Source organism: Engystomops pustulosus, chromosome 3 (assembly GCF_040894005.1).
Source record: "Engystomops pustulosus chromosome 3, aEngPut4.maternal, whole genome shotgun sequence".
Classification (NCBI taxonomy): Eukaryota; Metazoa; Chordata; class Amphibia; order Anura; family Leptodactylidae; genus Engystomops; species Engystomops pustulosus.
Genome location: NC_092413.1, coordinates 78,968,252 through 78,985,664, shown reverse-complemented (window position 1 = coordinate 78,985,664; position 17,413 = coordinate 78,968,252). Strand labels below are relative to the sequence as shown.

Sequence of the window (17,413 nt, the reverse complement as noted above, 5' to 3'; positions counted from 1 at the left end):
CCAACGCAGTTGAAAGGAGGAGGACAAATTCATCTATCATTGTAGGAAGGTTCTGCAGACAGATTCTTTGATTTCTGTCTGGTGAACTTTATTCTGGGGTGATGTCCTGGGTGCCCACTGAGAGGGCTCCGAGTGCCACCTCTGGCACCAGTGCCATAGGTTCGCCACCATTGCTATAGGCAATGAGCATAAAACAGCTTATGTGTGAGGTAAGATGGATAGGGATAGTTAAAGAAAGATAGGCAGTTAGATTGAGCAATTGACAGAGAGATAGGCAGGGAGAGTGAGTGAGAGACAGGCAGGGAGAGTGGGTGAGAGACAGGCAGGAGAGTGAGTTAGTGAGTGACAGAGAGATAGACAAGAAGTGTGAGTGAGTGACAGAGAGAGAGGCAGCGATAGTGTGAGACAGGCAGGGAGAGTGAATGACAAAGAGATGAGCATGAGGCATGAGTGAGTGACAGAGACAGGCAGGTAGAGAGAGTGAGTGACAGAAAGACAGGCACGAAGAATGAGTGAGTGACAGACTGAGAGACAGGCAGGGAGTTTGAGTGAGAGACAAAGAGACAGGCAGGGGGATTGAGGGAGTGACAAAGAGACAGGCAGGGGGAGTTATTTATTTTTTCTAAATAATAATCTTTATTTATATGGCATTGTCATATTCTGTAGAGATTTTATTTTAAACTGTATTTATTGAATAATTTTCATTTTTATGAAAAAACAAAACCCCAACAATAGGGTCATCAATACAAACATTGGATCTGGGACTAATAGGAAAGAGAGGGAGGGAAAGAAGAAGGGGGGGGGGGGGGTCACCAGGTTGTTGGGATTTATTTAGTTCCGATTGACAGCTTTAGTTCTCTCTAGCCAGTAGTGAGATCCTCATTCAGCTTAAAGATCCATAAGGTGTAGAATGGTAATTTGACGTCTTTACAGGTTAGTTATGTCCAATTCTGGGGGGAGTTCATGAGTGGAGGGTGAGAAAGAAGGGGGGCGTTAACACAATATAATTAACACAAAAGCAAAGAATCATGACACCGGCTCAACATTGCATCCTCGGGGGTTACGCCCCCTACACCCCAGCCCAAGCATGATATATTGTTAAATGTTACCACTTTTATTTGCTAGTTACCACTACTACCATCCCTGATCCAATTCGCTCAATTTCCAAAGGGGCATCTCCCACAAGCTGTCATTCCTGGTACCACAAAAGCAATTTCTGTGTTCACAAAGCAATTTCTGATGTCTTGTCTCTGGTGACAGCACACTGATAAAAGATTGTACACACTTTTCCCTATTCAAGGAGGCTCCTATCCAGTATATATTCATTATATTTGTGAGCTTATCTAAAAACAATCTTAAAGGGGGGGCTGTGGGGCTGAGCCAGGTTTGGATGATGCTTTTACATCCCACTGCTGCTACGGCTGTCAATAATCTCTTGCACCCTCTGGTACAACTTTGAGTTTCTGTATAGTTATTGAGAGACAGGTAGAGAGAGTGAGTGATTGATAAAGAGACAGGCAGAGAGAGTGCGTGAGAGACAGGCAGGGAGAGTGAGTGAGAGAGACAGGCAGGGAGAGTGAGTGAGAGAGAGACAGACAGGGAGAGTGAGTGAGAGAGAGACAGACAGGGAGAGTGAGTGAGAGAGAGACAGACAGGGAGAGTGAGTGAGAGAGAGACAGACAGGGAGAGTGAGTGAGAGAGAGACAGACAGGGAGAGTGAGTGAGAGAGAGACAGACAGGGAGAGTGAGTGAGAGGCAGACAGGGAGAGTGAGTGAGAGGCAGACAGGGAGATTGAGTGAGAGACAGGCAGGGAGAGGGAGTGAGAGACAGGCAGGGAGAGGGAGTGAGTGAGAGACAGGCAGAGAGAGGGAGTGAGTGAGAGACAGGCAGGGAGAGTGAGTGAGAGACAGGCAGGGAGAATGAGAGACAGGGTGGGAGAGTGAGTGAGAGACAGGCAGGGAGAGTGAGTGAGAAACAGGCAGAGAGAGTGAGTGAGAGCCAGAGATACAGGCATTGAGATTGAGTGATTGATAAAGAGACAGGCAGGGAGATTGAGTGAGAGAGAGACAGACAGGAAGAGTGAGAGAGAGAGAGACAGACAGAGAGAGTGAGTGAGAGGCAGGCAGGGAGATTGAGTGAGAGACAGACAGGGATAGTGAGTGAGAGACAGGCAGGGAGAGTGATAGAGAGACAGACAGGGAGAATGAGAGAGAGAGAGAGACAGGCAGGGAGAGTGAGTGAGAGGCAGGCAGGGAGAGTGAGTGAGAGGCAGGCAGGGAGAGTGAGTGAGAGGCAGGCAGGGAGAGTGAGCGAGAGGCAGGCAGGGAGAGTGAGCGAGAGGCAGGCAGGGAGAGTGAGCGAGAGGCAGGCAGGGAGAGTGAGTGAGGGACAGGCAGGGAGAGGGAGTGAGGGACAGGCAGGGAGAAGGAGTGAGAGACAGGCAGGGAGAGGGAGTGAGTGAGAGACAGGCAGGGAGAGTGAGTGAGAGAGAGACAGGCATGGAGAGCAAGAGAGAGACAGGGTGGGAGAGTGAGAGACAGGGTGGGAGAGTGAGAGACAGGGTAGGAGAGTGAGTGACAGACAGGGAGGGAGAGTGAGAGACAGGCAGGGAGAGCGAGTGAGAGACAGGCAGGGAGAGTTATTGAGAGACAGGTAGAGAGAGTGAGTGATAAAGAGACAGGCAGGGGAAGTTAGTGAGAGACAGAGAGACCGGCAGGGAGAGTTATTGAGAGACAGGTAGAGAGAGTGAGTGATAAAGAGACAGGCAGGGGAAGTTAGTGAGAGACAGAGAGACCGGCAGGGAGAGTTATTGAGAGACAGGTAGAGAGACTTAGTGAGAGACAGACAGGCATGGAGAGTGAGTGACAGCGAGACAGGCAGGGAGAGTGAGTGATTGATAGAGACAGGCAGGGAGACTGAGTGAGTGACAGAATGACAGCCAGGGAGAGAGAGACACAGGCAGGTAGAATGAGAGAAAGGCATGGTGAGTGAGTGACCGAGAGACAGGTAGGTAGGTAAAGTGATTGATGGACAGGCAGAGAGAGTGAGTGAGAGGCACGGAGAGTGACTGAGAGACAGGCAGGGAGAGTGACTGAGAGAGAGGTAGGGAGAGATAGATACAAAGATAGATATAAAATATTTTTTGTTCACCAATTCTATTTTCTAGCTAAGAGCAGTTTCCGGGCAACGCCGGGATCTACAGCAAGTAGCTTTATAAATTAGATTGCTGGGAACCAAATGTCTATAACACTCAAAGAATCCCACACAATGCTGGTTTCACTTTTGCTGTGAATTTGGAGCTGGTAGACTAAGTCTAAAAGTGTGTGTTATTTAATTAGAACAAAGAAAATTAAGAACAAAGCCATTATAAATGCGAGTCCTACAGAGCGATTTATCAAAGACCTGAAGGCAGAAAACAACAAATTGTTGTCTCGACTGGCAGGACTTGGTAGCTCAGGAAAGAAGGTGGAGCAAGAAACAAGTAAGGTGGAATTGTGTGGAATAAATTCTATTGTGAAGTGAGTTTTCTATCTGGCAGTTATATTATAGTCTTGTTTTCATGGGAATTTGAAGACCACTGACAACTTCAAGTAATGTTATTAATGTGCCTTCATATGATTTTTGAATCACAGAAGAACTCCGACGATTGTTTACAGAAAATGAACTACGAATCCAGGCAATGCAGTCGGCTTGGGAACATCAGCTACAGGAGGCCAGAAAAGAATGGGAGCAACAGTTTGCTGTAATAACACAGGTGAGCAGAAATCAGTCATATGTCCTTGAATAATTTTTGCTTGTAAAAATTGTAATACAATTCATGCTGGAGCAAGATGTCCCCTCCTAAATTAATTGAAGTCCGATAGTCCTGGTACATCATCACAATTCTGGGGACAGTTTCTGAAGGTGCTTATGATGCTGCCCATGATGATGTACTTGTTCTATGGGACAAGCTACCCACCACTACCCACCCTCCTGCACCAAAGAAAGCTTCCATCAGTAATGAAATTAATCATTGAACTCTAACTGTCAGCAGGCTTCTGGCTCAGGAGTGTGGCTGTTTTTGGAAGAATTCAGCCATGCTTTTCAACCCTTCAAACAACTCTTTTAAGAATGCAGAGTACATATTTTCTGCCATAGGATTCCTTACGGTCAATGTATGGCTGTGAAATCTTTTCATCAAACTCAGATTGTGCGCTCCATTTAGTGTTTGTAAATTGAGCCAACATATCTTTGTTTCCAGGAAAGACGCATGATCCAGTCATTTCCTTATCTTCTGAACATTAATGAAGATCCACAGTTATCCGGAGTTCTTAAGCACTTTATGCAAGAAGGTACAGTGTAATAAATGGATGTGCTACTAAAGCAATTATTACTGCTATTACTGCTGTAGGTTACAAAATTAATTCTTCTTTCATTGTAGAAAAATGGTGACTAAATGCATCCATTAAAATGTATTAATATTTTCTGATAGCAGAGTTCTGAATGTATACAGGCAGTCCCCTACTTAAGAACACTCGACTTACATACGACCCCTAGTTACAAACGGACCTCTGGATATTGGTAATTACTGTACTTTAGTCCTAGGCTACAATAAACAGCTATAACAGTTACCAAATGTGTCTGTAATGAAGCTTTAGTGTTAATATTGATTCTTATGACAACCCAACATTTTTAAAATCCAATTGTCACAGAGACCAAAAAAGTCTGGGATTACAATGATAAAATATACAGTTCCGACTTACATACAAATTCAACTTAAGAACAAACCTACAGACCCTATCTTGTATGTATCCCGGGGACTGCCTGTACTTCAGAATTATATAAAATTTATCAATAATAAGTTATACCGTAAAAATTTTTGGGGATTTACGATGGTAGTCCTCTGCAGTGTAAATTTTAGAGATATGTAAAGTTTTTAAATACCTTATGTTGAACTAAACCTTAGTTCTAATTCAAGATTAAAAATGACATACAATCTTTCTGTTTCAGGAACATCTAATGTTGGTCAGGCAGCTTCTAATGAAGTAACCTTAAGGGGTCTTGGGTATGTGATGGAAAATATATTTTTATGAAATGCAATTCTTTACCTTGCTTTTAAGAAATGTGCTTTTTTTATACAGAATTTTGCCAAAACATGCTACATTTATCAACATTGAAAAAAAGCTGCTGGTAAAGCCGCATGGCAAGGCTAAAGTGATTGTAAATGGTGTACCCATTTTTACAAACACTAAACTACAACATCTGGTGAGTTGTATTGTGTCTTTTCAATGCAATGAAATGTGAAATGTACCGAGCTGCAATACCATATACAGTCCAATTAAAGGTGTGGTGTTTCTCTGGAGGAAATTCTGTAATTTGAGAAGGCATTTTTGAACAACATACTGGTAAGACTGCAACGTACTGGTAAGGTGCAACAGCCAGCAGGTGTATAAAGACGGCTCAAGTGCTGGGCGCTCTTCATACACACTGGTTGTTTGCTGCATAACACCATCAACACATCCTTGGCTGCCTGGGATTGCTGGAGCATCCTGCACCAGCCTGAGCTGGACATGTGATCATCACAATGGCTGTGGTTGGCTGCTCGCCCCCACATTTGTGATCCTTCACAGAAACAGAGCTCACAGGGGGAGTTGAGCTGACATCAGTGGGGAATTAGAGCTTAGGAGTGAGCAGCCCAGAAAAGTCATATGTTGTTTTTTTTTAATGAATGCAACCAAAGCCCAGCCCCACCTCACAGGCTTCCCTCCTGAGACAACATGAGTCCATGTAATCAGGAAACCATTCTATTGTCTCCTCCACACTCAATGTCTCCCCCACTAGATCCCCTGCTGTTAGCCCTCATCCCCAGATCAGTCAAACCAGCTGTCAGTCATCAGGCAACAATTTGATCCTTACAAGTGCTCAGGTGAGAAAAGAGTTGAAAAGACTCAAAGTGGGCAAGGCTACAGGACCAGATGGAATTAGTGCAAGATTAATCAAGACCTGTGGTGATAAGCTTTGTGGTATCATTGCACATATGTTCAACATGAGCCTGGAGTTGGGAAGGGTACCACAACTGTGGAAAACATTCCCATTTGATGAAGGTCTTCAAGAGGTTGGTTCTCGCACATCTCCGCCCTGTAGTGAGCTAATCTATGGACGCCCTACAGCTTATCGGCCAGGCATTGGTGTAGATGATTCCATCATCCACCTACTACATCGAAATCTTTCTCACTTGGAGAAACCTGGGAACACTTTGAGAATAATGTTCTTTGATTTCTCCAGTGCTTTCAATACCATACAGCCAGGGCTACTAAGGGATAAACTGGATCTGGCTGGAGTGGACCACCATCTCTCTAGTTGGATCCTAGACTACCTCACAAACCGACCTCAATATGTGAGAGCCCGGGACTGTGTGTCGGATACTGTGATGAGCAGTACAGGTGCACCTCAGGGTACGGTTATTGCTCCCTTCCTCTTCACATTGTACACAGCAGACTTCAGGTACAATTCATGTAGCTGCTACCTCCACAAGTTCTCTGATGACTCTATAATAGTAGGCTTCATTACAGGTGAGAACGACAGGGATTACAAAGAACTGATCCGGAAATTTGTGGACTGGTGCCAGCGAAACCACCTTAGGATTAATGCTGGGAAGACCAAGGAGATGGTGGTGGACTTTTGTAAGCACAGTCCCCCTTCTCAACCGGTGGTTATCCATGGGACAGACATTGAGGCAGTGAAGTCCTATAAGTACTTGGGTGTCCTCCTCAACAATAAACTGGAGTGGGCAGAGAACATAAACGCACTTCACAGGAAGGGTCAGAACAGGCTACACCTGCTGAGAAGGCTGAGGGAATTCGGAGTGCGGGGGGGCTCTTCTTAAGGCTACATTCACACGAACGTATGGGGGACGTGTATACGGCCGACGTATATACGGCCGATATACGTCCCCCATACACTCCTATGGGCGCACGGCACCCTACGGGAGCGGTACGGTGCAGCACACGTGCGGCACCGTACCGTTCCGTACCCGGGAAAAAGATAGGACCTGTCCTATCTTTTCCCGTAATACGGGGCCGTGCGCCATAGGTTGCTATGGAGAGGGGCGGGGGTGAGCTGCGCTCACCTCCTCCTCCTCTCCCCGTACACTGCCGTTGCCCGCTACGGTACGGTACGGGCGGGCAACGGCAGTGTAAATATAGCCTAAGACCTTCTTCAACTCTGTAGTGGCACCAGCCATCTTCTTTGGCATAGTCTGTTGGGGAAGCAGCATCTCAGCTAGAGAAAGGAGCAGACTGGACAAACTGATTAGGAAAGCCAGTTCTGTACTGGGGGGGTCCTCTTGACACAGTGCAGGTGGTAGCTGAGAGGAGGACACTGTGTAAGTTGAAGTCTATTCTGGAGAATAGCTCCCATCCCATGCATGAGACTGTGGTGGCATTGGGGAGCACATTCAGTGACCGACTGCTTCACCCCAAATGTGAAAGGGAGCGTTATCGTAAGTCATTCCTCCCTGCTGCCATCAGGCTGTTCAACAAACAAGGCCCAAACAGAAGTAACCTACGCCCCCCACCTAACCAGTCCATGCAAGTGCCATCCACAGACTAAACATCAAACTGCCGATCATTGCTTGTCTCTTTTTTTGTCTTTTTATCCCCCTTTTCTTTTTGTTCATTTATCCCTAATATTATTGTTGTCATAGTTTGTACTTCACTCTGTGTACCCTCTCTGCTGCTGTAACGCTGTGAATTTCCCCACTGTGGGACTAATTTTGTCACGGTGCAAGGTAATCTAAAACACACAACAATATTGTAATGCAAATGTTAGAAAAGGCAGAAAGGCATAATTGCACTGCAGGTGTAATGGGCTTCTGCAACCTGTCTTTAGTGAAAATGAGGTCCTTGGTGACAGGCTCCCTTTAAAGAGCACATGGCTAGATGGAGGACACATGATTTTCCTTTGTGAAAAAGCATACTGCACAGACAATAACATGAAAAATATGATGTTTTATCTTCGTATTCATATTATGATCATCATTGTAGTAAATAGTAACTGATGTAAATCTCTTTTGTGTTCTTAGGATCGCATAATTCTTGGGTCCAATAGTGCATATTTGTACATTGGATTTCCAGAAGAACGTGGATGTGAAGATATCAGCAAATTTGACTATGATTTCTTCCAGTCTGAACTAGCAGCAGCTGAAGGCTTCAGTGTAGATAAACTGGGTATGTTTAATTTACCTGCCAATCCTAATGACACTTAAAATGGTACAAGTTACATTCAATGCTTGGGCATTATTTATTAGATTATTGTCTAGGGGTATTTTTACATTCTATTTACATTTTATTTTGAGTTCATAAAGGAAGATTTTGCAATACATATTTCACCAGGGCTAAATTAAGTTTTTTTTGTAGCACTACAAGTTGACATGACTACAAGGTGACATGATCGTGATTTTAAACAATAAATCTTGTAGCGGTATTCCCATTTCAGCAAATACATGTTATTGTTTGATTAATTAAAATTTATATATTTTTCCAATTTACTTTCTATATCAATTGCTCACAATTTTCTATATCTCTGCTTGCTGTCATTGTTGAAGCAGCAAAGGTCTGCCACACAGGAGATCTGGTCATGTGCTGTAGGTGAATTACGTTGCGACAGAGGAATAACGGAGCTCAACAGGCAGGTGTAGAACTCAGCAAAATTCCCAATTGTGGGTGTCTCAAACCCCTTTATTTATACATCTTTAAGCAGGGTGTAACATCTTAACTATTAGCATGATTAGTTATACACTTGAACAATAGCTTATCATTGGCTATTACCATAACACCTCTGGTTAATTTTCAATCCAACTTCTGATTCACTACTACAATAGTGTAATACATTTGATAGGTTACTGATCATCTCCAAATACATACTTTACATAATGTATATTTGCTATTTTGTTATTGCTGACAGGTACACCACTTATCTAATCTTACCACATGGCTACTAGCTAGTGAAGTTTCAAAGAGTCAGCAAGTTTAGCCGACTGGTGCCATTTTTTTGTTTTGTCACAGAGAAATTAGAAACGTTTAAAGAGAAATAGTCTTTATCCAGCATCTTCTAGTGGTGTCTTGGGGGAAGCTGACATCTCCTTCATCATTATTCTATAGAAAGCTTCACTGTTTATTTCCAGTGGACAGAAATCTGACCATGGTCACACAGGTGCACAGCTCGTTATAACACACGGCTCTGATTATTCTCAGTGACACTAATGAGCCGTGCACCTGTGTGACAATGGTCAGATTTCTGTCCACTAGAAGTAAACATAGAAGCTTTCTATACAATGACAGAAAGAACAGATCTAGAAAACCAGGAGGAATTGATACAGAAAGTATACTGGAAAATTTTATAATGTTTTATCATACAAATAATATTTATTTGTCTAAATGGGAGTACCCCTTTAAATATTGTTCTATGACATAAAGAAAATGAAATATTTAGTGAAAACAAGTCATATGATCCATTTAATGCAATCATTTTCCATGCAGGTGCACTGCATAATAAAGATGGCAAACCTGACCCAAGTGTGCTGGCAGTCTTCCATGACTATATTAAATTGATGCCCTTGGTTGCAGAAGCAAATCAGATGAGTGAAGAACTTATGAAGGTAAAGCATGCTGCTGCTTGAAAACTGTCTTTTAGCAGTTCTGTTTCATGAAATCTTCTGTCAGAGCTATATAATTGGCCAGGTAAGTAGTATAAGCTTCCATGACCACATACTGTGTATGTGGTCATGGAACTGAATGATCACTCCAGCAGTCTCCTGGTTATACACAATAGCCATCCTTAATTTGTATAAAGGTAGGTCTAAGAAGCATTCTGAGCAAGAGCTTAGGGAACTGCACATAAAAAGAACAAAAGCACACGCAACGCTGATGCCAGGGCCATTGAATGGTCAATAACTCTTTTATCAACAATGGATAAATCAGTGTAACAAGTGAATATAAGAAACATGTTAATATATATAACTCGAAGGGGTGTGTCATTGTTAAAATGTATCCCTCATCCACAGGAAAGGGAATATTTATATTTGATGGCAGGGAGTCACAGCTGTTGGACCCACCTCAATCAGCAGAATGGGGTATTGCAAGTTTCCCTTTTCTGTTCTCGACTGGGTTTCAACCACACTGTATTCTGATTTGGAAGTCTAATATAAGTCAATGGAGTACATGATGGCGCTCCGTCCTATGCTCTAGTGACTCCTATTGGACTTTCAGTTGGTTAACAGTATGGCAAAAACCTGTAAATTCAGAACAGATCAGGAGCATTTGATTCTGCAGAGACCCCATCGAGTACCTTTGTATTTCTTTTAGAAGTTTTGAGGTGTTGATTGATTCCTTTATTTTTTCAATTTGAGACATTTATATTGGTTGTAACTTTAGTAAATCATCTTTGCTACTGATATAATCCAGTGTTTAGTACTGATCATAGTTTTCTTAATCCCTGAGCAGGACCTGATATTTGAGCTAAAAGTGAAGAATTTAGCATTGACTGATTCCAGAGGTCATGATCTTCAAAAAGAAATAACAGTGAAAGTGATTAATAAAAGAACCCAACAGGTAAACAATGGAAAATTCATAAATTAATAAATATAGTAGGAAAAAAATTATATGGTGAATATTGAAAAATAAAAGCATCCATTCATCTAAATGTACAATTCAACATGTTTGTCAATAGAAAGGCATAGTGGAGTTGCATTGTTGCTGTAAAGTTGCCAAACTACAGACCCAGTCCAAATGTATCATTGACATAGGAACAAAATTGAAAATGTTAGTCGTTTGTAAGCAAATATAGAAATCAAAACAAGTGCACAAATACTGTATATGCAAATAAACCATACAAAATGGGTGCATTAATAAATCAAATTTGTGCAAATAATTTTGTGGCTACCATATATATGTACAATTTACTTGTATAAAAATTGTTTTTTGTATGGTTTAAGGTATGGATATGGTCAAAATCCAAGTTCATAAACAGGAAATTTCTTATGGAAGAACTGTATCAAAAATTTCTGGATGGCAATATGACATTGGATCGTGAAAGTGATCCATTTTGGGATCCAGTTGAGGTTATCCATTTAGGGTCAGCACACATATGGCTTCAGTCCCTAGCTTACTGTATGCAAGTGGAAGAACAGACAGAACTTCTGGATTCTGAAGGGGTAGAGGAAGCAATTATTATGATAAATGTAACTCCGTGCTCCAGCTGTGGAAGGTAAAGTTCATAATAATACATCTATTAACAAGACCATTGAAATAGCATTTCTACTTTCGTTTTGTATTAGGTTTGAAAATAAAAAGCATAGCAAACTAAAAAATAATGCTGCTGTTTTTCTTAGATGTATGAGATGTGAGTCAAGTGGGTGTAACCTGTCAGAGGTGTTTCCCTGAACAGTCTAATATTGGCAACACCAGGTAACACTCACTTGGATAACTATTCAGCCACCGAACTTGTACCTTACACCTGGACCTCAAGTGTTGGCTTGACACTGTGCAGGGAGAATGGTCTTGACATTGTTTAAAATCAAGTGTTTTCCCTCCTTTGATCGCTGGAAAACTCCTTTAATACACTTTAATTTTTTTTAATATATTAATTAGGCCCTTCAATGAAGAAGACGTTGTTGTTGATCCTTTGGAGTTAGTAGGAAGAAAGATAGTTTTCCAGATACATATACTACAGTGTCTTGGTGTCCGTTGGATAAAGGAGGCTTCAGAAAGAGGAATTCAAATAGGGTAAATGTGTTATAGTATAGTAGAGATATGTTACATACAATCCCTCTTTTTCCCCCCTGTAAGAGGCTATGCTGAACTTGGTTCGTTGACTTTGGCTTGTAGAGTTCCCTTATATGTTGCTGATAGCAATCATCCTATGTCCTACCACATATGGTACTTATAGGCTGCTCTCATCTGATTTCTGGGTCTTATATTTCCTGTCTTGTTACTCATTGCCGTAAAAGAAGGCTAAACTTCTAACTTTACTTCTTTAAAGGGAGTCTATCACCTCAGGGGTCAACCCACAAGTAAGGCAACATTTATAAACTTTACAGACATATATTTGGTGTTTCTGAGTGAATTGTCATTTTAGAGAAAATTCAGTTTTTATTTATATTTACTTCTTTCTCTACTGCTCAGCATCACCCAAAAATACCCACTACTGTGGATTTCACTCTTTTGGGTGAAAGTAGACTCCCAATATTATTATATACAATTAATCCTAACAGATATTTTTCCACCCTAAACTTACCCTATCATCAAGAAATAAAGTTTCTTATGCTTAAAGTCAATTTATAAGATTTAAAACTTTAGTAGGGAAATTCAATGCATATGTACTTTAACTAGTCACATGGATGGGGCCATGTCTAGTAGTTACTGAGCTAAACTATGCACAATTGGTCTGGCAGTGCGGGAGGGTATTAAGCTGATGTTAGACACTGAGAGCCATATCAATTTTGCCTCACAGAGTGTGATTTGGCTAGTCTTATGGCTGGTTAGGTCTGCAAACTACTGGCAACATAAGATCTTTATATCAAGGGAAGATGGCATGTAGCAGAGCTGATTGTGTGTGTAATATAGCTTAACCCTTTCACGACCCGTGACGTAATAGCACGTCACGGGTCGGCCGCGGGTGCATGGAGAGGGCTCACGCGCTGAGCCCTCTCCATAGCCGGTAAGTCTTTGCTGCATATTGCAGCAAAGGCTTACCGGTAACGCCCGCGATCGGTGCTAGCACCGATCGCGGGTGTTTTCACCTCGATCGCCGCCGGCAATGCTGCCGGCGGCTTCAAAAGCATGGCGGCGCATGGGCCCCGCCATCTTTTCGAGGATCGCCGCTCCCCGTGACGTCATCGGGGAGCGGCGATCCGTCGCCATGGTAACCTCGGGTCTCGCGAAGACCCGAGGCTACTTTTGGTTAACCCATGCATTACAATGTGCTATCAGCACATTGTAATGTATGAGGAGTAAAATCCCCATATACTGCCATACTGTAGTATGGCAGTATATGATAGGATCGTGCAGACCCCCTAGGGTTAAAGTACCCTAGGGAGTCTGAAAAGTACTAAAAATAAAAATAAAAAAAAGTTAAAAAAAAAAAAATTATAATAAAAAACCCTAAAAACTCAAATCATCCCCCTTTTCCTAGAACTGATATAAATATAAATAAACAGTAAAAATCATAAACACATTAGGTATCGCCGCGTCCGAAAATGCCCGATCTATCAAAATATGATAACGGTTTTTCACTGCGTTTAATCCCGTAACGGAAAATCGCGCCCAAATTCGAAAATGGCACTTTTTTTGTCATTTAAAAAAACTAAAAAATTCTATAAAAAGTGATCACAAGGTCGTACAGTCCTAAAATTGATAACATTGTAAACGTCATCAAAATCCGCAAAAAACGACACCACCCACAGCTCAGTACACCAAAGTATAAAAAAGTTGTTAGCGCCAGAAGATGGCAAAATCCCCAAAAAAATTTTTGTACAGGAGGTTTTAATTTTTTTAAATGTATGAAAACATTATAAAACCTATACAAATTTGGTATCCCTGTAATCGTACCGACCCAAAGAATAAAGTAGACATGTCATTTGGGGCGCACAGTGAAATCCGTAAGATCCAAGCCCACAAGAAGGCGGCACAAATGCGTTTTTTTACCAATTTCACTGCATTTGGAATTTTTTTCCCGCTTCCTAGTACACGGCATGGAATATTCAATACCATCTCTATGAAGTGCAATTTGTTACGCAGAAAATAAGCCGTCACACAGCTCTGTACATGGAAAAATAAAAAAGTTATGGATTTTTGATCATGGGGAGTAAAAAATGAAAATGAAAAAACAAAAAAGGGCCAGGTCCTGAAAGGGTTAAAGGAAACCTACCATTTCAAATGGTAGGGATAAGCTGTAAATACCGAGCTCCAGCTCAGGGTGAGCTGGTGCCGGTGCTTACTTTCGTTAGTGTTATTAACCGCTGTATCGCGGTTTTAACACTTTTTAAAGTTTATAGCCGAAGCTGCTTCGGCGCTGCGTGCGCACGGCTGTGCGCGCGCCAACATAGGAAATGCCAGAGACGTTGCGCGCGCACAGTCGGGCGCAGCGCCGAAGCAGCTTCTGCTATAAACTTTAAAAAGTGTTAAAACCGCGATACAGCGGTTAATAACACTAACGAAAGTAAGTACCGGCACCAGCTCACCCTGAGCTGGTGCTTGGTATTTACAGCTTACCCCTACCATTTGAACTGGTAGGTTTCCTTTAATTAGCAGTGTTAGAGAGTGTCATTGTGTTATATCTATCTTATGGATCACAACATCTCTGATCTGTCTCATCTCTCTTTTTCTACGTGTCATGATACTAGTGAATGTTCAGAAGCTAGATAAAAGTGTAGATAAATCTGAACACTGATAATGTAACCAGATTTCCACTTTTTATTTTCAGATAAACATTTTATTTATTTCCACTTTACATTCACATTCATCATTCCACAAAACTACACTAATTACATGCCAACTTATATTTAAATATTTAACATTTCTTTCTTATGTACATATTTATTCATATATATCACAATATTTTTTTTTAAGATACCGCTTTTATGATGTTCACCAGTCAGTATATACAAAACCAGTCTGGAAAAACATAAATCCTCTGATTGATCATAAACTACATTTTCTTACTTTAAATGTATCCAATGGACTCCTGAGTTACCTCCAAAAAAATGCATTGGTTGTTGATCTATGGGGCCTTCAAGGTAAGATATTATTTTTATTTAAAACTCTATTCCACTATTCATGAAACCCTTTTTATTTCTACATTATTATAATGCAATATAAGTCCAGCTCCAAACAATTCTACAGTTTCTGCCATAATTATTTCCACAAACCACATAATGGCTGCAGGACAAACCCTAAACTAACATGATCACATAACAATACTGGAAAAAAAACTACGCCCAGCACAATTCTTTGGATAAATGCATTTCCGTCCTACGGCAGCGGATACACAAGGGTTATTGTCTGCCTACTGTTGGATAGAAGAGGCATATTAATTAGCAGTACACATGTAAATGATTAGACTAATTAGACACAACCAAGGGTATTTGAGAGAGACAGAGATAGGATACATTTTTTGTTTTCTCTTAATGTAGAAGATGACAAACTTTCTATTAACGTATGTAGGGATTGAATTGTCTCCCCTTATTTTTCTTTGGAACTGATGTTTTCCCTTATGTCGTGTGCCAGGGATTGACTCTTCTCCCAGGGATAGAGTTTTCTCCCCTTGTATACAGGGGATTTATTTTCTCCCCCGTTAAATTATAACCTGGGATCGATTGACTCCCGTGGAAGGCACAAGGTAATATTCTTTTGGGATTGAGAGTTCTTCCAATGGTTTTTTCCACCCTGTGTTTAATCTTACCTCTAGTGAGACGCGGTTGCTGGCCGGCTGCCGCTCTTCTTGTCCCGTCTGGAAGTGGGGCATGTTGGTTTGCTCATGTGAAACCTACCGCCATTATGCACAAGCCTGTAACTCACTTCAGGCGCGTCTGTGCTCCGGATGACGTGCCACTCTTAGGTTGGTTTGGCTGGGTGTCCACTTCACTGGGGCGTTGGGGCTAAGTGTCAGTGCCAAATTTATATAGGTTGGTGTTGCTCAGAAAGATGCCAAGCAGTGGACCCCTCTGCATCACATGGTATGTTTGAGTCTGGTGACTCCTTTGCTTTGCTCCTTGTTTTTCCAAACTGATCTAAGTTTTATTCAAGCAGATGGCCTCACCAGCTTCCTCCCCTCTAGCATCCTCTCCTACAGCTAAAAAAAGAGTAGAAAGAGTAAACTTTAAATTAAAAAAAAAAAGCTTAACGAAAGTAAAGGTGTTTCTTTTCCGGGTTCTTCCTTTGCTTCCAAAGTTCCATATCCAAGACATCCATTTACACTTCCCAGATTCCACCGCCATTTTTGTCAACTTGAGCGCCAAAGCAGATATTAAAAAGAAAAGAATGAAGAGTTTCTTACAAAGAAACCAGCAACAGGTCAGAAAGAACAATTTGCCTTCCAGTGCACAGACACTTATGTTGTATGGCTTATGTTGTCCACAACGAGATTAGTCACCTTTAGTTTACTTGCCTACCCTTCGGCATCACTTTGGCCCCTTGTGTGTTCAACAAGATTGGTTCCCCACTACAGCCCTAAGAGAAGCAGGGATCTTCGTGATCCCATAACAGTCTCAAAAGATCCTGGAAAACTATTTGTTGATCACCCTGAATATCCTAACCGAAATCACGGCTTTCTCCATCCACCAAAATAAAGTTTCTAGAATTCATTTTAGATACCACTCCAATGTAGCAGTTTCTCTCCCCAAAGAGGAAAGATAATATTTCTCAGGCTGTCTTGACTCTGAATTCCTTTCAGGAGTGCACAGTAGCTGGGATGAAAGTTTTGGGGTTTCTTTTTTTTAAAATCAAAGCTTTTTATTGAGCATTTTCAACTTATTTTTTAACAAACATTTCCCACCTTTCCCCCCTCCCCCACCCACAAGAAGACATACAATCCCACCCTATCCCAACCCATCCAGACACATACATAGTTTACAATGACCTGCACAATTATTTTTTCCAAAGTGTACACCTTATACGTTTATCTGCATATATTATAGATCATTTATACATTGGCCACATGTTTAAAGAAAGGCAGTCAACGGATTTCGTTGTAAGTGTGTTGATGGTAGACCAGCAGTGTCTATCCAGGGACCCCAGACATGTTCAAATTTTGCAGTTGCTTTCTGTTTGCAATAAACACCTTTTTCTAACCTAATTATGTTGTTCAATTCTTGATATACACCTCTATGTTTGGAGCATCAGGGCGTAACCAATACATAGCTATCAGTTTCCTGGCTTGATAAAGCATTCTACTGACTCCTAGTATAGTACCCTCTGTAACATTATTATCCTCTATATTGCCTTACAGGCAGACAATTGGGGTGGCTGGCAGATCCATTCTAAATACTCGGGAGATGAGATTTAGCACATCTTTCCAAAATTGTCCTAGCTTCTGACATTCCCACATCATGTGCATTAAATGCGCTCCCTCCCTTCCACATCTAGGGCAGTTGTCAACCCCCCGGAGACCAACTTTGATTAGCCACTGTGCGGTTCGATATACCCTGTGCAATAGATATAGTTGTGATAGCCTATGAGCTTCACAGAGAGCCAATAGAGGTACCTTCTTTGCAGGGTCTCCAGCCTAATCCTTGCTGTTTTTTTACGCCATATTAGGGATCTGAACAATCTTTGTATTCTGGTGAATAAGTATACAGGTATCCACACAGGTGAGTTATGGAGCATATATAAAAATTGGGGCATAAGAACCATTTTGCATAAATTAGTTCTCCCGATG

At 41.6% G+C, this 17,413-nt stretch overlaps 1 protein-coding gene across 1 annotated transcript in view; it reads left to right on the top strand.

Moving 5' to 3' along the window:
• LOC140122852 (kinesin-like protein KIF28) overlaps positions 1–17,413 on the top strand; it is a 49,937-nt gene that overhangs the window by 19,170 nt on the left and 13,354 nt on the right. Inside the window, exons 9-19 of the mRNA XM_072144098.1 lie at positions 3,340–3,482; positions 3,634–3,755; positions 4,242–4,332; positions 4,991–5,045; positions 5,122–5,245; positions 8,064–8,208; positions 9,520–9,638; positions 10,483–10,590; positions 10,974–11,245; positions 11,629–11,763; positions 14,608–14,774. Of these exons, the coding sequence (XP_072000199.1) occupies positions 3,340–3,482; positions 3,634–3,755; positions 4,242–4,332; positions 4,991–5,045; positions 5,122–5,245; positions 8,064–8,208; positions 9,520–9,638; positions 10,483–10,590; positions 10,974–11,245; positions 11,629–11,763; positions 14,608–14,774 (1,481 nt within the window). The remainder of the gene's footprint in view (positions 1–3,339; positions 3,483–3,633; positions 3,756–4,241; positions 4,333–4,990; positions 5,046–5,121; positions 5,246–8,063; positions 8,209–9,519; positions 9,639–10,482; positions 10,591–10,973; positions 11,246–11,628; positions 11,764–14,607; positions 14,775–17,413) is intronic.